This window comes from Ailuropoda melanoleuca, chromosome 12, assembly GCF_002007445.2.
Source record: "Ailuropoda melanoleuca isolate Jingjing chromosome 12, ASM200744v2, whole genome shotgun sequence".
NCBI lineage: Eukaryota > Metazoa > Chordata > Mammalia > Carnivora > Ursidae > Ailuropoda > Ailuropoda melanoleuca.
The window spans coordinates 77,516,876-77,538,804 of NC_048229.1; the positions used below are offsets into that span (position 1 = coordinate 77,516,876).

The window sequence follows — 21,929 nt, forward strand, 5'->3', positions numbered from 1 at the left end:
CGACGCCGGGGTTTCAGGCGGTGAAACAGACATCAGACCGTCGGCACGGGCCGCGGGCCAGGCGCTGAATCAGGGGACAGGAGGGCCCAGCCGGGGGCGCTGCGTCTGTGGATATCAATCCTGGTCAGACTGGAGAGCTAAAGCCCTCAGCATTGGGCCTGGCGCAGAGCGAGGGGTAAAAAAAACCCTAGACGGTAATGACAAAAGGTCACAATTATCATGGAGCGAATGGAAGCGGCAAGGAGACTGGAAACCCAGGCCGTCAAATGCACATGGCAGGTGGAGGGGCCAGGGCGCTGCGTGCATCTGAGGGCCCCGTGGGGATGGAGGGTTGCGTGGGGACGGGCAGGTCTGAAACAGAGGGAAGAGTGGCAGAGCTAAACGGGCTGACCAGGGAATTCGCCATGGAAAGGACTGAGGCAAAATGCTAGACGGCTGTCGAAGAGAAGTCAGAGGGGTAAAACGCTCAAGTAAAATCCAGAGCTGTCACCGTGACCCACGAGGCCCGCCACGCTCCGGCCCTGCCCGCTGTGGACCGCGCCTCCCTCCAGGCTTGCTGCCGCAACAGCCCTGCTGGATTCCCGAGCTCCCGCCCACCCCCTTTCCTCTCCACGGGGTCGAGATGAGATATCATTCACACACCATAAAAAGGCACACACCCTTTGACGGGTACAGTCTTTTGGTCTTTCATATGATCACAAGGTCTAATCCCAAACATTTCCTCATCCCCAAAAGCAGACCTCATACCCACTCGTGGTCACTCTTCCTGCCCTGTCCCCACCCCAACAACTACTCATCTGCTTTCTATCTCCACGGACTTACTTGTTCTGGAAACTTCTAACACATGGAGTCATACAGTACATGCCTTTTGTATCTGGCATCTTCTACTTGGCATATAACGTCCCCACGGTTGGTCCAGGGTATAACATGGATCAGTACTTTGTTCCTTTTACGGCTGAATAATAGTCCACCATATGGAGAGGCACACCTTGTCTGTCCTTCCTCGTCGGATGATGGTCATTGCGGTGGCTCACACTTCCTGACTATTGTGAATGATGCTGCTGGGAGCGTTCATACACAGGTTTTCGTGCGGACGTGTGTTTTCATTTCTCTTGGGTAAATACTAAGGAATGGACTTGCTAAGCCTAAACTTTTCAGGATCCACCAAACTGTGTTCCACGGTGGCACCACCATTTTCCTTCCCCGCCTCCAGCAGCGCATGAGGGTTCCAGCTCTCTACACCCCCGCCACGGCCTCCTGATGCGTGGGAAGTGGTATCTCATAACGGTTTGGTGAACATCCCCCTAATAACCAACGACGTTGAGCATCTTTTCATTTATCAGCCATCTGTAGGTCTTCTTGGAAGAAACATCTGTTCAAATCCCTTGCCCATTTTTTAATTGGGTTGTTTGTCTTGTTATTGTTGAGTTAACTGAACTCTTTACATATTCTGGACATGAGGCCACAATCTAATATATGGTCTGAGGGCCTTCCCTTTCGCAGGGCCCACTCCTCACCCAGGTACCTGAGAGTCCACCTCCTTCTCGTTCAGGTCTTGCCTCAGTCTCCCCTTCTCTTCAGGTCTCCCGTGACCACCCTGGCTGATGGTGGCCCCCTGGGGTCTGTCTCCAGGCTGTGGCTTCGTTGTATTTTCTTTATGGCACTCTTCCCATTCTGAGTGATCTAATTTGCCAGCTTATCTAGTATCTGGCCCTGCACTCCCAAAACAACGCAAGTTCGGTGACTTAGATCTCTCAATTTCCCCAGCACCCAGAGTGGCCGGCACTTAGTAGGTCCTCAATGTTTGTTTGTTGGATGGGTGAGTAATGACAAGTCACCAAAGAAGAGAGTAAGCTATTTTCTCAGAGCCAGACGCACGGCAGTAGTTTTTGCTAAATCGAAACAGAGCAAGTAGCATCCCGTTCAGGGCTGCGTGGCTCACGGGGGTGAACCCAGGCCCTCCTCTGCTGGGCAGGGGGCTTGCACAGGGGCTGCCCAGAGCCCGGCTCTTCTCATTCCTCCCCAGAAGCCCAGCATGACCCAGAGGGGACCCTGGCCTGCCTGAAGCGGCATGGTCCTTTACTCGCAAACTGTGGGGTAGAACTATAGCCAAAAAAGGGATGAAAACTGCTTCCGGGTCAGATCAGATGACCTCCCAGGCACATCCTTTCAGACAAAAGTCGTAAAGTCAGACTTTTACCCTGGGAAGGACAAAGGCATCTGAATTACAGAGCTGCTTCTCAGAGGCTACCCCGGCTTTGCCACTTCAAGGAAGGCAGAAAAATTAACCCCGAGCTGCGTATTCCCACAAACGTGCCACCAGCCACAGACACGGGCCTTAGGCCTGCCCCTTAGCGTTCAAGAAAAGAGCTCGTGGAAAGCTATTATGAGCAGAGATCCTAAGAGTTCTCATCACAAGGAGAAATTTCTTTTCTTTGTCTTTATTGCATCTGTAACAGATAACGGATGTGCAGGAAACCTACCGTGATCATTTCACAGTACGTATAAAGAAAACCATCACACCACACGCCTGACACTGATGGTGTCGTATGTCAGTTATTTCTTGATAAAGCTGGCGGTGGGGGGAGAAAAGAGCTTGCCTGTGGTCTTCTCTCCTTGTTATTTTTTTTTAAAGATTTATTTATTTATTTATTTTAGAGGGGGGTGGGGAGGAGAAGCAGACTCCCTGCTGAGCTGGGAACCCAATGCCGGGCTCCATCCCAGGACCCGGAGATCATGACCTGAGCTGAAATTGAGAGCCAGGTGTTCAACCCACTGAGCCACCCAGACGCCTCTTACCTCCTGTTTTAAAAGAATTTCAGTTGCAAGGGTAGGGAAGCATGCAGGTGTCAGGAATGGTGGCCAGAAACACAGGCACTAGGAGAGCAGAAGTGCTGGGCCTCTGTGCAACCTTGGGCCAGTGTCTTCCCATCTCTGAGCCTCAGTTTTCCCATCTATGGAGTGGGAATTACAATGGGACCTACCAAACTGGGCCACAGTGTAGATTAAATGAAATCATTAGATCACGGTGGCTGACAAAACAGTGGCCCCTAATGATGTCCGCATCCTAATCTCTATAACCTACAATGATGTGAGCTGATATGGTAAAACGGCCTTTGCAGATGTGATTGTTAAGGATCTGGACGTGGGGAGATCACCCTGGATGATCAAGGTGGGCCCGCCGTAATCACAAGCGTCCTCACATCGGGAAGAGAGAGGCAAGAGAATCAGAACCCAGGAGACGGCATCATGAGAAGGACTCGACCTTATCAGTGGCCTTGGAAGGTGGAGGAGGGGCCATGAGCCAAGGGCCACGGGTGCCTCTAGAAGCTGGACGAGGCCAGGAAACGGACTCTCCCCTGGAGACTCTAGAGAGAACATGGCCCCACCGACACCTGGACTTCAGCCCTGTGAGGCAGATTTTGGACTTCTGACCCCCAGGATTGTGAGATGATAAAATTACACCATCTCAAGCCACTAAGTTTATGGGAATTTATTACAGAAGGCACAAGAAAAATGAGATAGGTGACCATAAACTAAGTCCAGAACCAAATCAGGATAGAAGGCAAGTTGATTTCAAAATGCACTGATGAAACAAAATATGAAATGTGGGGTGAAGAGCCCTGCCATCAGGTCAGACACAGGCAGGCCTCTAGGGACCTGCCCCTGCTGAGGCCACGCAGCTAAACCTGAAAAGCCAAACACATAATATTAGGTGGGTGAGGAATGCAGCCCTGCAGGGGCCCTGGGGCAGGAAACCCTGGCCAGAGACCAGCGTGGGCAGAGGCAGCCGCCAGGGAGCCTTGGCACCTGCAGACATCCGTACGGGCCACTGGGCTGCTCCGTCAGCAGGGGGACGGTGTGTCCTCCAGGGGCAAGCTCAGCTCTCAAACCTCTCAGGGGACAGTCATTCATTCACCTATTCAACAAGCATCTGTTCCAGGTGCTGAAGGTATGGCAGAGGACCCAATAGACCTGGACTGTGGCCAGGACGGCAGCCTAGGAGCTCAGACCCCAGCAGGAGAGTCAGACGACAGACATGACTTGAGGAAGCGCTAAGCGCAGTGGCCCATAACAGGCCCACATAAGGAGCGACACACCCCTGGGGAAAAAGAGATTGGGGCTGGCTAACCATGATGGATGGGGGTTCACCACCAAGGAGGCCACCACCAGAGCCCAGTCCCTCTCTCCAGGGCCTTGCCATGGAGCTGAAGAAACAGACACACAGAACCAGCACACAATGTGGTGAGTATCACAAAGGCAAGGAGGGCGTCTGAACGGAGGGGCACTGACCCTGGGCCTTGATGGATGTATAGGAGCCCTCCAGGGAGGCAAAGCAGATGAGGGCAGTGCAGGAACAGGGAGCACCGCCCACAAGCCACAAGGAAGGGCGAGGGCAGGGCAGCACAGTGCCAGGGGAAAGCTGGGGGGCCTGGACACAGATCTGAGTTCAAAGTCCAGTTTGTCCACTTACTACACCATCTTGAGCAAGCAACTTTTGACTTTCCAAGGAAACGGCCAGATTCCTCATCAGTAAAATGGGATAACTCCTCCTTACTCCTTTCATACACATCGTAAGGGATAAGAAATGTTAGACGTGCTACCACATGCCAAGTGCCTACCTGGGCACCTGGGCAGCCGTGAGGTCCGAACCCTGTGTTGGGGACGTGCACTGGAGGTCTTGTAGGGGTACTCCGTGTCACCTCCAAGCATTTGGACCTTATGGGCAAAACCCACCAAATGTTCCAAAAGGAGAAGAGTTGATGCCACCCGATGTGCGGTTTAGACCCTGGCCTGGGCCACAGGGTCACTCGGCGCTCAGCAAGGGGCTCGGCACACAGTAGGTGCTCACCACATTTCCCGGAGAAGGAAAAGCCACGATCAAGGGTGGACCCATGGGAAACACCCACACTTACGGGGCAGGAAAGGGAAAGGAGAAGCAGCAGCAGGAAGTGAAAACAAGAGAGATGAGGGGCGTAAAAGCAGAAGTATGTGAGTTTGCAGGGGAACCAGAGGGAGGGGAAGGTGTGTTTTCAGTGAGTTGTGCCCACCGACAAATGCTGGAGGGACATAAAGTGGAATGAAGACAAAGAAATGACCACTAGTTTTGGTAACTGGGTTATCAAAGACCTGCGCAGATGGCGGGGGCCGGGGGGGGAGAGTATCATGCTGTAGGTGTGGGGGGCACCAGAATGAAGAAACGATGGGAGATGAGGGGGTGGAGGGAACACCTGGATTCAATCCACAAGCAATACTTCCAAAAAGTTTGCATTAACTCCCAAGGATCTGCAAGGAGCAAAAACTCAATTTAATTCAATGAAGTGAACACTCTTTCTGAACAGGGGACACCCTACTGACCCGGAAGGTGGACATGTAGCAGCCTTTCCCGGGGAAGGAGAAGACCACGAACTCAAAAGCAAGCACCAGTATGACCCAGGAGGCAAATCCAAACAAGCTATCACAAAGCCCACGCATCTTATGACACAAAGAAGCAATGCGCTGTGGCTCGAAATCTCCCAGCAACAGATGTGTGGGAACAGAAGGCAAGGAGACATTGAATGTTACAGAAAACTATGAAGGTGATGGCTCGGTAGCCTTACGGCGCCACTTAAAAATCACAGTCCAGCATCGTCCCTGCAACAAAAGAGGTGCTCCATCAACGTGTGCTGAATGCATGGACTTACAGACTGCTTAGCACTTTACAAAGTTCAAAGCACGGTCACAGATTTCAAGCTTCCTTTTGACCTCATATTCCCTTCGACTCACTAGACAACATCTCTCCTGACCTCTCTCAAATTTCTGAAATCTAGGGTGTGTGCGCTGCTCGAGTGAAAAAAAACCCTAGGGCAGAACAGCACAAGAAAGCAACCACCAACTGTACACGTGTTGTACAAGCACACGTGCAGAGGCCACGGGCAAATGGATTTCTCGGTTTCCATCCCATCCCTGTTCTTTTGGCAACGGCAAAGAGTCTGTCCTTGACCAAATTCGAATCTGGTCTTTTTTTTTTTTTTAAGATTTTATTTATTTATTTGACAGAGAGAGACATCAAGAGAGGGCACACAAGATGGGGGGGGAGTGTGAGAGGGAGAAGCAGGCTTCCCGCCGAGCAGGGAGCCTGATGACGGGCTTGATCCCAGGACCCTGGGATCATGACCTGAGCCAAAGGCAGCTGCTTAACCAACTCAGCCACCCAGGTGCTCCTCGAATCTGGTCTTCTAAGCTCTTTTTCAACTAGGTCTCAACTTTTGGACTTCTGTGTTCATCTGTACATTACCTGATTTCAGCAAGAATCCCACCAAATCAGGTCAAGCCGATCCCCCATCCTCCGTATCTGGTCATCCCCTATATATAATGAGGTTCCTTATCCTCCATCACCTTCCAGGCAATGTGTGATCACCAGGCCCACCTGGTGGGCAGCAAGAATCCTGTCAGGTCAGTTCAGCCAGAATCCCCCCTCAGCCCTGACGTTTCCCCTTGGTAACTTCCCATCCACTGACCTCCACCTTGCTCCCTGGCTCCTTGATGATAAATTTGTACTTTTTCTTGTATGTATTCGGAATTGAGACTGACCTCTCTCCACTATTGCAAACCTCCACTGTAACGGTCCCTACACCTGTCACGCAGTGCCCCTGAATAAAGTCTGCCTTGTTATTCTTGAACAAGTGTCAGAATAAGCCATATTTTCTCTCTTTTTTAAAAGATGTACTCACTGACTTATCTGAAGAAGAGAGAGTACACGCGAGGACAAGAGGAGTGTGACGGGCAGAGGCAGAGGGAGAGAATCCTCAGGGAGAGGGAGAGAATCCTCAGGGAGAGGGAGAGAATCCTCAGGGAGAGGGAGAGAATCCTCAGGGAGAGGAAGAGAATCCTCAGGGAGATGCCCCGCTGAGCAGGGAGCCTGACGCGAGTCTCAATCCCAGAACCCTGAGATCATGACCTGAGCTGAAATCAAGAGTCGGCTGCTCAACCAAATGAACCACCCAGGCGCCCAAATCATGTTTTCTTTAACGGTAAACACACCTCCATTTTCCTCAGGCACCATCCTATTGCCACTCTCAGACCCTGGTAGGGCCGACCTCATCCCACAGGGGCCCTGCCCAGGCCTACACTAATGCATTCTGTTTCTCTTCCTGGGAGTAGACCAGACCAGAGAAGGAAGCTGTGAGAGAGGAGGAGAGTGCATGGTCAAGGATGGCCCCCTTCAAACCCTTTTCTAAACATCTATGTCACGTGGTTGGGCAGCCTTTCCTGACATACCTCCCATGATGAGGGTCTCACTACCTTCACTGACAGCTCATTCTAACTTGAGGACAGTTCTTTCTCAAGTGAACCCAAAACCTATCCCTGAAATTTCTACTGTCTGGTCTCATTCTACCACATGGGATTGGGGTGGGCATAGGAACGCTGAAGAAATGAACACTTGTCATATGGCAGCCCCTCAAACACAGAAGACAATGCTCATGTCCCCTCAGGTGCCTCTCCAAGTTGAATGTAACCGGATTCCTCAGCCAGTCCCCCTATGAGAACTTTTGAATTCCTTGCCCAACCTGGATTCTCCTCCCTTAGCCTGTCCCAACCATCCACCTGGGAGCTCTACAGGCCAGGGCTCTTTTAGATGGAAATGATAAAGGACCTACTCAAACTGGCTCGAGAAAAAGACATTGTAATGGGCTCCCGAAAGCAAAGAGCCTCAGGAGAGCTCCAGGCATGGCTGGACCTGAGAGTTTAAGCCATGCCATCCGGGCCCCACTCTCCATCTCTGGCTCTGTTCCCGAGTGCCTCGCACAGGTCCTCTCTCCATATGGCGCATGGGTCCTGCAAGCTCCAGGCGTTCCTTATGCTTACAGGTCTTAATCCCAGAGAAAAAGCACTCTCCCGGCAACTCTGTCCAAAGTATCAGGGATGGAGCTGATTGGCTTAACTTGAGTCACAAGGGCCCAACCCCAAACCAATCAGTCAACAGAGGGCATGGCTTCCTCTGATTGGCCACGTCTGGGTCACGTGCCTTCCCTGTAGGGCAGTGTAGAGTCAAGTCAACTTCCTTGGAACTAATTGGCTGAGCAGGATTATAATGACATAAGAAAAGTCCACACCCCCACCCCAAGGATGGGATGCTGGACAGACAAAAATATCAAATATCATCCTCTGTGAGTGATGTTTTAAGTGGAAGACAAAGCATCACGGGACTATCACCTGCACCCAGGGCATCATCTAGCCAACATCCCAGGGCATCTACCCCATCAAGCTTCAGGCTGACCCTGTCCTCCATGAATGCACATTTTTGATAACCGGCCCACACACCAAGTTTATTTCACCCTATCCATTGATGCACAACCTCTCTCAAGAAGGCGTTACGTTAACAATAACCATAGTTTTGAGCACTGACTCTTATACCAGGAGCTGTCCCACGAGCTTTATACATATCACGTCAACTTATCCACACAACAACGCCATGTGTGACGTGCCGTCATCATCCCCATCTTACAGAGGAGGAAACAAAATCTGGGAGACTTGCCCAAGGTCGCACAGCGCACCAAGGCTGCGAGTCAAGGCAAGACACCCTGGCTCGACCGTGCTCTGAAACATACACCAACAGAAAACTGGATTCATTCCCAGGTGCTTGGACTCGTTTCAAAATAAAACTGCTTGCAACAGAGAACTCTGGGGTCCATCAAAAAGAATTGGCTAAACAATATTAAATTTATATGGGAGAACACTATGTAACCATTGGAAAGGCTGGGCAACGACAATAAAACATCAGCTCCCTGAGGACAGGGACCTTCTCTGTTTCTCTACTTATCCTCCGTGCCTAGAGCAGTACCCTGCAGGGGAGCCACTCACATACAGGAGAGGAAGGACGGAAGGAGAGGGGGAGGGAGGAGGGGACAGAGGATGAATGAGAAACTGAGCAAATGAATTAATGAACAAGTTCTGAGTGGTAAAACTTTATCTGAACTATATCTAGTTTCTACTCTTTTCACTTAGTCTTGCTTTTTCAATATTCTACTAGGAACACGTATTACTTGTAAGGTGCAAAAACAAAACATGATTTCAGAGACAGCGTGAGCCACTGCTGGTCACATATATGTGATCTGTGAGCCCTTTCTGCCGCAATCCGAGAGATCACGGGTCCAGTCAGCCTGGCAAATGGCTCCTCCTGGCTCCCGAAGGCTCTGTCGTGGGTACCACTGGCCCTCGGGCACAGCTCTGTACCCGTTTCCTCCCCATCATCTCTTTACCTTCCCACCCTTCTGGCGCTCTCAGACCACACATTCTGCTTCCACATCAATTAAATTCCACCAACGAGATGACAATCACTGTAACTAACACTTAGGGAGCACTTACTATATCCTCGCCACTGTGGAACTGCTTCCTAAATCCTCCTAATGAGCAGTTACAGCAAACGAAGAGCAGGTGGGTCACTCCCTTGCTCCAGGTCACATGACTGACTAGACTTAGGAACCCAGGCCATCCAACGTCGCCTAAACCGTTAACCACTGTGCTAACCACCTCTTATGAGGTAGGTGCTTATGTACTGAGCGCCTACTGCATGCAGACCCAGGCCAAAGGTCTAACACACGCCCACATGGGGCTGAACGCCTACTGCTTGCCAGCCTGGGGTTGAGTGCCTAGTGGGGCTAATCAGGAGCTGCGTGCCTACTGAGCACTGAGCCAGGGCATGTACAGAAAGCACAAGGTCATCCTAAGAGCTGCAAGAGCAAAAATAATAAAAAGTACCAGTAACCAGCCTTTCTAACTCTGGGCTGTTGAAATAAAGAAGACATCACACTGGGTTGGTTGGGGGCAGAGATGGCATAGAGGAATTCTGCCTGGAGGGAACTTCCAAAATCAAAGGTCCAAAGGTATCGGGCTGCAGGTGCACAATGAAAGGTGTGGGCAGGAGATGTGGGTGGGGACAAAGTGACTGGACTGCCAAGCAGACAGCCTGTGCCAAATTCCATGGGCAGAAGGGAGCCAGAGAAGGTTAAGGAGCTGTGGAGTGACTTGGTTAGAGATGGGCTTTAGGAAGAATTACTCCAGCAATGGGACTAGAATGGATGTAAGACAAGAAAGATCAGGGGCACCTGCGTGGCTCAGTCATTAAGCGTCTGCCTTCGGCTCAGGGCGTGATCCCAGGGTCCTGGGATCAAGCCCCACATCAGGCTCCCTGCTCTGCTGGGAGCCTGCTTCTTCCTCTCCCACTCCCCCTCCTTGTGTTCCTTCCCTCACTGGCAGTCTCTCTCTCTGTCAAATAAATAAATAAAATCTTAAAAAAAAAAAAAAGCAAGAAAGATCAAGGGCTAAGAGATTTTTGCAATAAGGGGCGGGAGGTGAGGGGCAATGGACCTGTGTTTGGTTTGCCCCTCTTCTGGAAGTAGCAAGCCTCCCAACACACACACTGCCACTCTTCCCTTAAGAAGCCACCCTCCCGGGAATCTGTTTCCTGGTTTGGGTGGGGCTGCCCCTCCCCCACCCCAGGGGGTGGGCACTGACTCAGGCCTATCCAGCCAGAGTCCCACTGACTGGTCCAGGACAGGCACATGAATCCAGCCAGGACAAGGAGAGTGTGTTAGTCTGGAAACTTTCGCTGATGTCGTTGGCCAACGGTCTCCCTCTGCCCACAGGGATGGCTCTGCCCAAGGCCTGGAAGCTGGGCCGGCTGGCGGCCATCGGTATCACCGCTCAGGGAGAACATGCCCTCCTGTCCCCAGTTAGAGTAATAAAGGAGAAAGGCAGAGCCAGGGGATGGAGCGGGGGTCTGAGTTTGGGCAGCCTTCCCTGCAGCTACCACTTCCCCAGCACTCCTCACCCACGGAAGCTGCTTAAGCTAATCTGCGTGCGGTCGGTCTCTCCCTCTGCACCTGCAAGCTCTCGGGGACTGAGGTGCGGGGCAGGAAGCCAAGAGTGGAGGCGCTGATGGAGCAGTTAGTGCAGAAGGAGGAGGCCAGGTGCGTCCAGCCCCGGAAGAGCCAGGGCAGAGCCCAGAGAGCTCCAGATCCTGCCAGCAGAAACAGGAAGGCGAGAGACCTTCCAGAAAACAGCTGCAGTGGACAAGGAGAGGCCAGGCCCGGGGGCGAGGAGAGATGAGAGGGAGAAGCTGGACAGTCAGGGCACAGGCATGGGAAAGAAGGGTGTGTCACAGAGAATGCCAGAAGAGGGACTGTGGGGGAGGAGAGAAAGCCCAGAAGGAAACTCCCCGCCCCACCCCCCACCCCCAGCGCTGACGCGGGGAGAGACCAGGTGCTGTTTCTGGCTTCCAGGTCCTCCGAGCACCTTGTTCGATGTTTGGAAACAGGAAGGCTGGGCCAGAAGGGGAGTCTGTCCTCATAGCAAGGGCCCCTCCGGCTTATCAGGACACCTGCCTGGAATTAGAGCCACAAAGAGCCCTCCCTGCCTCATGTAAGTGGGCAAGCACGTCTCCTGTAACCTGCAAACAATTTCATGGGGCCTGAGCAGACCCCGCTGTATTGAAGAAGCCTCGTGGCTGGAAGGTGAGAAGGCAACCACTTCCGGGGCGCCTGGCGGGCTCGGCCGGAAGTGCGAGCAAGTCTTGATCTCAGGGTTATGAGTTTGAGCCCCACATGGGGTGTAGAGATTACTTCAATACATAAAACTTAAAAAAAAAAATCTAAATCCACTTCCTTAGAGAGATGAGGCCGAGACTCTGGGCCTTCGAGCCAGCCTGCCTGGGTTCAGGTCCCAGCTCTGCCATGTCCTAATTACGTGATCACAGCCAAGTCACTTCACCTCCCTGGGTCCTGCTGTACTTGTCTGTGGAAGGGCAACAATCTGGTCATGGGAGACAAGGCACGTCAAGCACAGCGACTTGCATATATAAAGTTACTAGTCGGTGTTGAGTCCTTTGTCACTAGGTTATGAGGACGCGGCTAGGGGAAGGAACACAGCTTTCCAAGAGAAACAAGGGCAGACACAGCACCCATAACTGGCCTATACATTTGTCCAACAGATGGCCCGGGAAGGCGGGCAGATTTCCAGCCAACGCAGACGGAGCCTTCAGATCCCACAGCCCATTCATAAGATCAACAAGCAGCAGGGAAAGCATTTTTAGTTCCCCGCCAGGCACTCCCATCCCTGCCTCCCTGCTGGGTGGGGGAAGGGTCAGAGTAACACCCCTCCTCCCACCCCCTGCAAAGCCCAGGGGAGGAAGGAAGTGTTCTCCGACTGCATCAAGCCCTTCCAATGGCCAGGAGCAGCTGTTCAAAATCTATTCTATTGACAGGATGCTCTTTTATCCCGGGGTCACCTTCTCCTACTCGGTGAGGAGAACAATAGCTACAGGAGCGAAACCCAGTCTGATGTGGGGGGAGGGTGATGGATGGTCAGCAGGAGGAAAGAAACTGCTAGTTTTCTGTTCGAGTTCAGCGAGGAGGGAAGCTGGCCTGTGAGACAAAGCTTCAGATCCGACAAGGCAAAAAATACTGCTGAATCTCCTAGATGTGCACCAAATTGGGGGAAAGCCAAGACTTTGCACTTACTCTACTTGCAAAAGCATTCGCCACTGGGGAGGAAGCATAGAGGTGGTAGAGAGACAGGGCTCCTGAGTCAGGGGCCTGAGTTCAAATCCTGGCCCACCGACTCTCCGCAAGAGGCCCTAGATGCCTTATTAATGCTGAGTTGTTACAGTACTTCACACATCTGATATTTTAAACCAACCCTTTACAAAAGCCATGACTGACTATTTACAGGCAGCTCTCAGGAAGACATTTTAACTGGGAGAACATTAAAAACCAAAACAAAACCTTCGTACCACCTAGCCCAGAGCAGACACTTCATAAATATTCTTTCAGTTAGACTAACTGCAAACTTTCACTCGGTTAAGGGAACAGCTACGGAAAGGAGCAGTCACGTGATCTGGGACACAATTTCGCGCTTTTTCTTTATTCCGCAAATGACCATGTGGTTGTGTATAGGCACTGCTCTGAGCATTTTCCACGCGTTGACTCACCTATCCTCAGAACAGCCTTCCAAGATTACAGGTAAGGAAACCAAGGCCCTGAGGGGTTAAGTAACTCACCCCAAACCACAGAGCCAGGAAGTGGCCACTCAGTGATTCAAACCCAACTTGCCAGCTCAGGGTTCCTGCCTAACCTCCAAGCTGCACTGCCTTTGTCTCCACATCTGTTTCAAAGCGAGGGACCAGAGACCTGGAGAGAGTTCATCCTCCACTCTCGGCTCTGAAGGGTCCTATTACGGAGCAGGCTGAACCTTCTGCTGCTGCTGGGGGTCTGTGGTTCCACACACGATGTGTTCCTTTCTTTCCGTGGTTTAACACACCCCAGGGAAGTGCAAGAAATTTACAGTTCGTAAGTATTTTGCTTGATGATTTCTTACACATGTACACACCTGTGAACCCACCTCCCAGATGGAAATGCGAGACATTTCCGACACCCCTGAGCCTTCCATGTGCCCCTCCCAGTCAGTGGCCGTCTACTCCAAAATGTGACCACCATTCTGACTTTCCACACCGCAGATTAGCTTTGCCTTTTTGACAGCTCCATATGAATGGCATCACAGGGACTGTACTGTCATATCTGGCTCTACATTCTACAAATAAAAAACCCACATGGAACCAGCACACTGACAATAAGCTTCGGAGAAGGGAGGATATCGCTGACAGTTTCTTTTTCCTGCAATAAGCTCCAGGATTGTGTTTTTATTTTGGCTCACTGACCGATGAAAGAGGGTGGTGGGGAGAGCTGAACGGGAGGCTGGAACCACACTGAGTTGACCCTTGAAAAACCAGTGACCCGCAGGGGGCAAAGGAGCTGTCTTTTCTGGAGAGGGTACTGAGGGGAGCAACGGAGCCAGGCGGCCACCTCTGGTCGCTCTGGATGTCCAGACAGGAGCACGCTTTATGAGGCTTTAAAAACCTCAAATCTGGTTCCTACAGCGCCAGAGGCACCCGGGGTAACCAGGCTCCTCCCGGTTCGGCCTCTGCAGCTCCTCCCCACCGCGTTGACAATTTCCCAAAAGATCAGGAATTCCCCCCAGAAGGCGCGTTTCCCTACCTGTGCACTCTTGGATGAAGTCCTGATATTCCGCTCCCTGCTCGCCGGGGACGATGGTGGAGCCGTCATACTTAAAAGTCACCCTTTGGATTGGAAGAAGAAAAACACACACACACATCAGCGACGGTAGTAGCTGCACGGTGCCGAGCTTCCAGCAGGACAATCTAAAAGACGCTCTGCTAGGGGGGAGCCAGCGCTGGCTTTCCACGCTGTCCTGAGTTAAGGCTGCGGGAGACAGCTCGGGATGACCCTTAATCCGTCCCGTTTGGAAGACGGCTCAGTGCACCAGGCCCCTCGAGAGCTCGGGGAGCGGGGCTTGGAGAGCAATGGAAAGTTCCTCACCAGATGACGGCCGAGCCGTCGTCGCGCACCAGGTTGTACGCCTCCCGGCAAGCCTCCTTGTCGATCTTGGTGGCCATCGCCGCAGGGCCGCAGTGGGGACACTCTGCCCGGAGCGACTGAGCGCGCCCCGGGCCGGCCGCAGGGATCTGAGCGCAGCGGGGACGCGCGGAGGGCGGGCGGCAGTAGCAGCGGCGACAGCGACGCGGGGTGCAAGCTACGAGCTGCGAGCACGGCGGCGGCTCCGAGGGCGCACGGAGCGCGCGCCGGGACCCAGGCGACTTAGCCACGCCCCCCTCTGGCCATTGGCTGCCTGAGCGCGGGGGCGGGGCGTCTTGACCCGCCTACCACCAATCCCAGTCCGGGCGGGTTGCGCAACTCTGTGGCGGGGGCTGGAGGAGGGGCTTTCTGCTCTCCCTCCCCCTCCTCCCTCCCAACCCCCTTCTCGGTCTCCCACAGCCCCCTCCTACTCCCCCCATTTCCTCCTCCCCAACCCCTCTTTCTCCTTTCCTTCATCCTCCTCTCCTTCTCCTTCCTCCTCCCTCCCCTTCCTTGTGTCCCTCCCTTTAGTCCTTCCCTAGACCTCTCCTCCCATTCCCCTCCTTGCTCCTCCCACTTCCCTAACCCCTTCTGCCTCCTCTTTTTTTATCTCCCCTCCCTTCCTTTCTTCCGCTTCTCTCTTCCTTTTTACCTCTCCCAGTATCCCCAACACCAAGCCCTTCTTCATCCTCCCTGTTCCCTCCTCCTCAGGATATGTGCCTCCCCTCCTCCCTTCCCCCTTCCTCCTCCTCCCTTCTCCCTCCTCCCTTGTCTTCCTCCCCTTCTCTTCCCTCCCACTCCCTGCCTCTCCATCCTCCTTATTCCTCCTCCTCCCTCCCCCCACCACCCAGGCTGCGGGGCTGCAGAGCTCCATGCCTCCAAAGGGATCCTCCAAGTGGGTGATTTAATCCAGCAAGCCAGAGGAGACTGCCACCACCCCAGTGTTTGGCTCTTTGGTTTCTAGGTGGGGAGGAATTGGGAAGAAGTAAGCATTTCAAATAGGAGGGGATAGAAAGTGGATTGCTTCCAAAACGCTGGTGGGATCACTGTTTACTTTGTATTCTGGTTATTTGCATTCACGTCTTATCTCCTCCTTTGGGTTCCTCTGAGTGCAAGAGCTGACTCATTCTGTCTTCCTCACTCCCTCACTGACTCACTCATTCATTCCTCATCCTGCCATTCCACAAAGACCAGTTACAGGTAAAAAGGCCAGACCCTGGAAACCAGGCTTTTGAATTTCCTCCAGCACTGCCACTTTCTAACTGTGGGCCCTTGGGCAAGCCTCAAACACTCTGAGACTACTTTCCTCAAAAGGGATAATAGTACTAGCATAATGGGTTTGTCTATGGTTTAATGGAAACATACATATAAACAATAGATATTCAATAAACGGGCATTGTTGTTGGTTATTAAATAATCAAAATAAATCCTAAATAGAAATCCAAAAAGTCAGGGACGATGTCCAATTAATAATAACATTCTCAGTGGCAAACAAGAAGAATCAGTCAATCAGTGGGTGGGTAAATGGGTGGGTGGATGGGACCACATTTTGAGAAAAAGCGGATCTGGTGTCGCTATAAATAAAAAGACAAAAACAAATTCTGGTTTGAAGCAGCCCAAAGCAGTTTTTATCTTACTCCTTGATAAAGGTAATGATATGATTGGCCATTGGAAAGAAAAACAAGGATGGATTCATACCTCACAGCATTGATCAGGATAAATCCAAAAGCATCCAAGATTTAAATGTGAATAAAGGAAACCACAGAAGTTGCAGAAGAAAAACATAGGAAGCTGTCTTCACAAGTCTGGAATGGGAAGGGTCCTTCAGCCACGACTCTAAGTCCAGAAGCTAGAACAAAAGATGGATACTTTCAAGTCTATAAGAAGTCTTCAAGGAAAAAAAACAAAACCAAACCATAATGTCTCATGCAAAGTGTAAAAACAAAAGACTAAACTATGCAAAGTGTTTGCAATCCAAATCACAAAGAATTCCTCTTGTTTACATATAAAGAAGCCAATCTAAACAAATATGAAAACAAAATGGGCAAAGGCCACCCCCAGACAGACCTTGACTCTTAAACTTATGCTAACTCTCTGCCCAAATTAAGGAGAGACTGAGATACCTTCAAAATAAATTAACAGGTCAGCAAAGATCCAAGTTCGACAAAGCCTGCTTTGCGGTGAGGCTAGGAAGACCCAGGCCCTCTCAAGCCGGTGGGAGTGCAGGTGGGCATAACCCCCAACATAGGCCACTTGCTAATATCTAGCAGATTTGCAAGTCCCTGCGCTCTTGACCCATCAGGTTCCCCCAGAGGTCAGCGGTGTCCAGGGCCGGCTGCAGGCTGGAGTTTCCGTGATGCTTCCGCCCCACACTCAGAGGNGGGGGGTGTTGCAGCCACTGCTGTACTCAACACTCACACGTGTGTAATTCTTTTCAAGGTTATTCACTGGGCTTTATTTCCAGTAGCAGGAGGTTAAGAGCAACCTGAGTGCCTGTCAATAGGGGGACTGGACAAATAGATAATGACACAGGTCTGCCAGGGAGAACCAAGGCAGCTGTGAAAGAGAGGTGGGGGAGGGGAGGTTGGTGTGGGGGAGGCTGCGACCTTCTCTGTGGATGAATGTGGAACATTCTACCAGATACATCATGAGCACACAAAGCAGGGTGCAGAACAATAGGTTCAGCGTACTTTTGGGTGTTGCTACCTTTTGGGTAAAGTTGGGGGTGTAAGTAGATATTTCTATTTGTTTACACACGCATAGAAACCTTTGGAAGAGCACACAAGAGAAAAGTCACAGTCACAGTCGTACCTGTGATGGACGTGAGGTTGGAGATCAGGCACAATGGGAGGGGTATTGATAGTAGGGAGATTTCACCCAGTGCCATCCTATTGATTCCATTCTATTCTGAGCCATGTGAATGAATTATCTATTCAGAATAGATGAAGTAAAGCCCCCCCACCCCCTCACAAAGGTGGCTCCCATCCTGAACACGACCCCACAGCTCAGCATCCCTGGAGAGAGCACCTTGCCTGCATTTCACCTTTAACGGCTGTTCTCCTTCTATTCGTTGCTGCTGTCGCCCCCTACCGGACAGAAAGGGAAAGAGCCGGTTTTCAAGGGAAGGGGATTCTGAGTGCCCTGAGGTCAGCTTGCCCAGCTAAGGCGGAAAAAGAAACTTCACACCGGAACTAAATGCCTGTCAATATTGGTTTAAATTGAAATCCGCACAATATGAAAAGCAATATAATTCATGTTTCTTTAGAAATCAAATAAAAATATTTGACGCTTTGTGTAACGGACTGTGTCAAGAATTGAGGGAGTGTTATAAATTCATTCATTCATTCATCCGTCCTTTCATTCCTGGCACCGGGCCTACTAAGTGTCCAAGAGGATCACAAATTCACTTGCCTGTAGGGGGCAGGCGCGTAATGTAAATGAGCGAAGATGCAATCTGCAAGGGAAGTTTTTCTGGAGAAGGTGATCCTCTCCATTCCGCCCTCCCCTGGCTGTCAGTTTCATCTTCAGAACTGATGTCAAAAGGGGACCACTGGTCCTCAGCTCTGCCCTCACTGCCATGCAGGAATCTTAGCCTGGCGCTGCCAAGTCCTCCAGTTGTCTAAGAAAAGCAAAACAGGGTTGTCTGGGGTTGAGCGTCTGACTCTTGGGTTCAGCTCAGGTCGTGATCTCAGGATTGTGGGATTGAGCCCTGAGTCGGGCTCGTGGTCAGTGTGAAGTCTGCTTGAGATCCTCTCTCTTCCTCTCCTTGTGCCCCTCCCCCCTGCTCGCTCGTACTCTCTCTCAAATAAAAAAAATAAATAAATCTTTCCAAAAAGAAAAGAAAAATATCTGGACCTCTTTGTGAAAGCTCTGGATTCGGGGTGGCTGAGTGGCTCAGTCAGTTGGGCGGCTGCCTTCAGCTCGGGTCGTGATCCCAGGGTCCTGGGATGGAGTCCCCCGGCTGGCTCCTTGCTCAGCGGGGAGCCTGCTTCTCCCTCTCTCTCTGCCTGCCATTCCTCCTGCTTGTGCTCTCTCTCTCACTCTCTCTCTCTGTGTCAAATAAATGAATAAAGTCTTTTAAAAAAATAAAGAAAGCTCTTGATTCTTAAACTTGGGCAATAGAGATGTTACATACAGGAGCTCCCTGCGTGCAAATTTGAGCTTGACAAATACTCCCGTGGCCCTCACAGGGCTTAGAGTCTCACAGGAGAACAAGCAGTTCCTTCAGTGTGAACACTATTGCTTGTTAACAACAGAAAATTCTATTCAAATAGGCTTCCACAGTGGAGGGCAAGTCATGGCTCAGAGACTCAAAAGCCCAGAGCTCAGGGGGCTTCAGGCACATCAGGATCAGGGTTTCCCCTCTGTCTTTCTCAGTGTTTCTGTTTGGCCCTTTCTTGTGCATCAGTTTCTGCTTCAGGCAAACTCTGGCCCTCTGCCTGGCACAGCCCACCCCAGCGCTGCAGAGCTGACCTCTCTTGCAGACCTCCACTGCTCCCCCTGGAGAGCTTTGCCCCAGCACCCCGATTTAAAGAGCCCCCTCTGTAATGTCCACTGGTCACTCTCTATCACATAACCTCCTTTTAGTTTTCATGGCACTTGTCACTAGCTGAAATTACCTTTTTCGTATATCTTCTTACTTTCATATGTGCGTCTGCTCCCAGAAGAATATCGGGTCTGTGAGGGCAGGGAGAGTGTCCGTCCTGCTTACCGTTGTAGGCCCATGTCCAAACACAGCACCAATCCCAGACAGATGCAGAGTTCACTGTCGTTGAGTGGATGGATGGAGGATGAAGGAGAGAGAAGGACCAAGGAAAGGGATACTTGCAGAAGGATAAACATACAGATCAAGGGAATACCATTGAAGTCCAGAAACAAACTCTTATATTTAAGGCCAATTGATTTTCTTTTTCTTTTTTTAAGATTTATTTATTTATTTGAGAGAGAGAGAGAGTGGGGGGAAGGTCAAGGAGAATCCTCAAGCAGGCTCCCCGCTGAGCACAGATGCGGGGCTCAATCCCAGGACCCTGAGATCATGATCTGAGCTGAAATTAAGAATCTGCCACTTAACCAACTGAACCACCCAGGCTCCCCTGGTCAACTGATTTTCAACAATGGTGCCAACATCATTTCGTGGGGAAAGAATGGCCCTTTTAACAATTGGTGAAGGAACAACTGAATAGCAAATGCAAAAGAATGAAGTCAGACCCCTACCTCACACCACATACAAAAATTGACTCAAAATGGGTCTTCTTTTTTCTTTTCTTTTTTTTTTTAGATTTTATTTATTCATTTGAGAGAGGGAGAGAGAGCTAGCATGAGTGGGGGGAGGGTCAGAGAGAGAGAAGAAAGCAGGTTCCCCACTGAGCAGGCACCTCAATGTGGTACTTGATCCCAGGACTCTGAGATCATGACCTGAGCTGAAGGCAGACGCTTCACCCTCTGAGCCACACAGGCGCCCCTCAAAATGGATCTTCTAAGAACTGCTCTTGGAAGGAAACATGACCTCGGATTAAGCAATTATTTCTTAGCTATGATGCAAAAGGCAGGAGCAACAAAAGAAAAAATTAGATAAATTGGACTCATCAAATTAAAAAAAAATTGTAATTCGGAGGCACCAAGATAGTGAAAAGACAATGCACAGGATGGGAGAAAGTACGTGCAACTCATATATCTGGTAAAGATCTAGAATCCAGGACATATAAAGAACTCTTACAATCAAAAAAAAAAAAAAAGTAACCCAATTTATTCTATTTTTTCTATTTTTATTGTCTTTTGAGAGAGAGAAAGAGCCCAAGCGGGGAGAGGGGCAGAGGGAGAAAGAGAGAGACAATCCCAAGCAGGCTCCATGCTCAGCATGGAGCCTGACCCCGGGCTTGACAGGGGCTCAACATGAGGCTCCACACAGGATTAGACGCAGGGCTTGATCTCGCAACCCTGAGATCATGATCTGAACCGAAATCAAGAGTCGGACACTTAACCGACTGAGCCACCCTTGGGTGCCCCTACCCAATTTAAAAATAAGAAAAGGATTTGAATATACATCTCTCTGAAGAAAATATACAAATGGCCAATAAACACAAGATAAGATGCCCAGTAAGATTAGTCTTTATGGAAATGCAAGTCAAAACCACAATGAGATACCACCCCACACTCACTAAGACAGCTAAAATTAAAAAGACAATAATAAGTGTTGCTGAGACACTGGAACCCTCATCTCCTGCTGGTGGGAATATGAAATCCTGCAGCTACTTGGGAAAAAAATTTGGCAGTTCCTCAAAATGTTAAACACAGCGTTGGCATATGACCCAGCAATTCTGCTCCTGAAAATATACCCAAAAGAAATGAAAACCTACATCTACATAAAAACTAGCATGTGAATGTCCACAGCAGCATTGTTCATAATAGCCAACGATCTAGAATTTTCACCAGCAGTCACTCTCCATTCCCTGCCACCTGTCCCAGCCCCTGGCAGTCACGAATCTACCTCCTGTCTCTAATGGATTTGCCTATTCTGGATGTTTCATACAGGTGGAATCCTACCCTGTGGTCTTTTGTGGTTGGCGTCTTTCATTTAGCGTCATGTTTTTAGGGTTCCTCTGCGTTGTAGAATGAATCTGTGCCTCATTCTTTTTAATGACTGAATAAATATTTCATTGCATGGAGAGACCACCTTTCGTCTATGTATCAATCAGCTCATAAGCACTTAGGTTTTCACTTTTTGGCTGCACAATTTGTGAATATACGAAAAATCACTGAATTGTACCCTTAAAAAATGTTTAATGATATTTTTTAAAAGAGCGAAGGAAGGTTCTTGGGCTTAGGTCTGAAGAACTGGGCGGGTGGAGGAAATGAGTCCGGTATGGGACAGGTGGCATCTGAGCCACCCATGGGACATCAAAGTGGAGACGTCCAGCAGAACCACAGGTCTGAGACAGGGCAGAAACTGGGTGGGAGATGCAGATCTGGAAGCTATGAGTCTATGGGGTGGAGGTGATCAGGCCAGGGGTGTCTGAGATGGCCCAGGGAGGATGCTTAGGTAAAAGAAGAAGGTCTGTGGAAGATTCCCAAAGATGACCAGCACTTGAGGGAAAAGGAGCCAGTAAAGTAGACTGAGAAGGATTTTCCAGAGGGAGAAAGAAGCCCAGGACAGGTGGTATTTCAGGAAAGGGGGTGGGGTGAGCAGCATCAGACAAGCTAGGATCCATCCCTGTAATATTAAGCAGGGGAGAAGACGGAGGTCAGCCAGGAAGGAGGGGGGTTAAGACAGTACACAAAGAAGTTTTCTCTTTTAAGATTCTACTTATTTATTTATTTGAGAGAGAGTGAGAGCGAGAGAGATCACAGACGGAGAGGGAGAAGCCGACTGGCCGCTGAGCAGAAAGCCCCATGCGGGCCTCAATCCCAGGGCCCCAGGATCATGACCTGAGCCAAGGGCAGATGCTTCACCGACTGAGACACCCAGGCGCGCCTCACAAATAAGGTTTTAAATCTGTTATTGGAGATGGGCAATGGACA

At 50.6% G+C, this 21,929-nt stretch overlaps 1 protein-coding gene across 1 annotated transcript in view; it reads right to left on the minus strand.

Annotated features, from left to right (window-relative positions):
- COTL1 (coactosin like F-actin binding protein 1) overlaps positions 1-14,633 on the minus strand; it is a 38,634-nt gene extending 24,001 nt beyond the window's left edge. Inside the window, exons 1-2 of the mRNA XM_002913389.4 lie at positions 14,376-14,633; positions 14,034-14,116 (exon numbers count right to left, since the gene is read on the minus strand). Of these exons, the coding sequence (XP_002913435.1) occupies positions 14,034-14,116; positions 14,376-14,452 (160 nt within the window). The 5' untranslated portion in view covers positions 14,453-14,633. The remainder of the gene's footprint in view (positions 1-14,033; positions 14,117-14,375) is intronic.
- Positions 14,634-21,929: the final 7,296 nt, after the last annotated feature.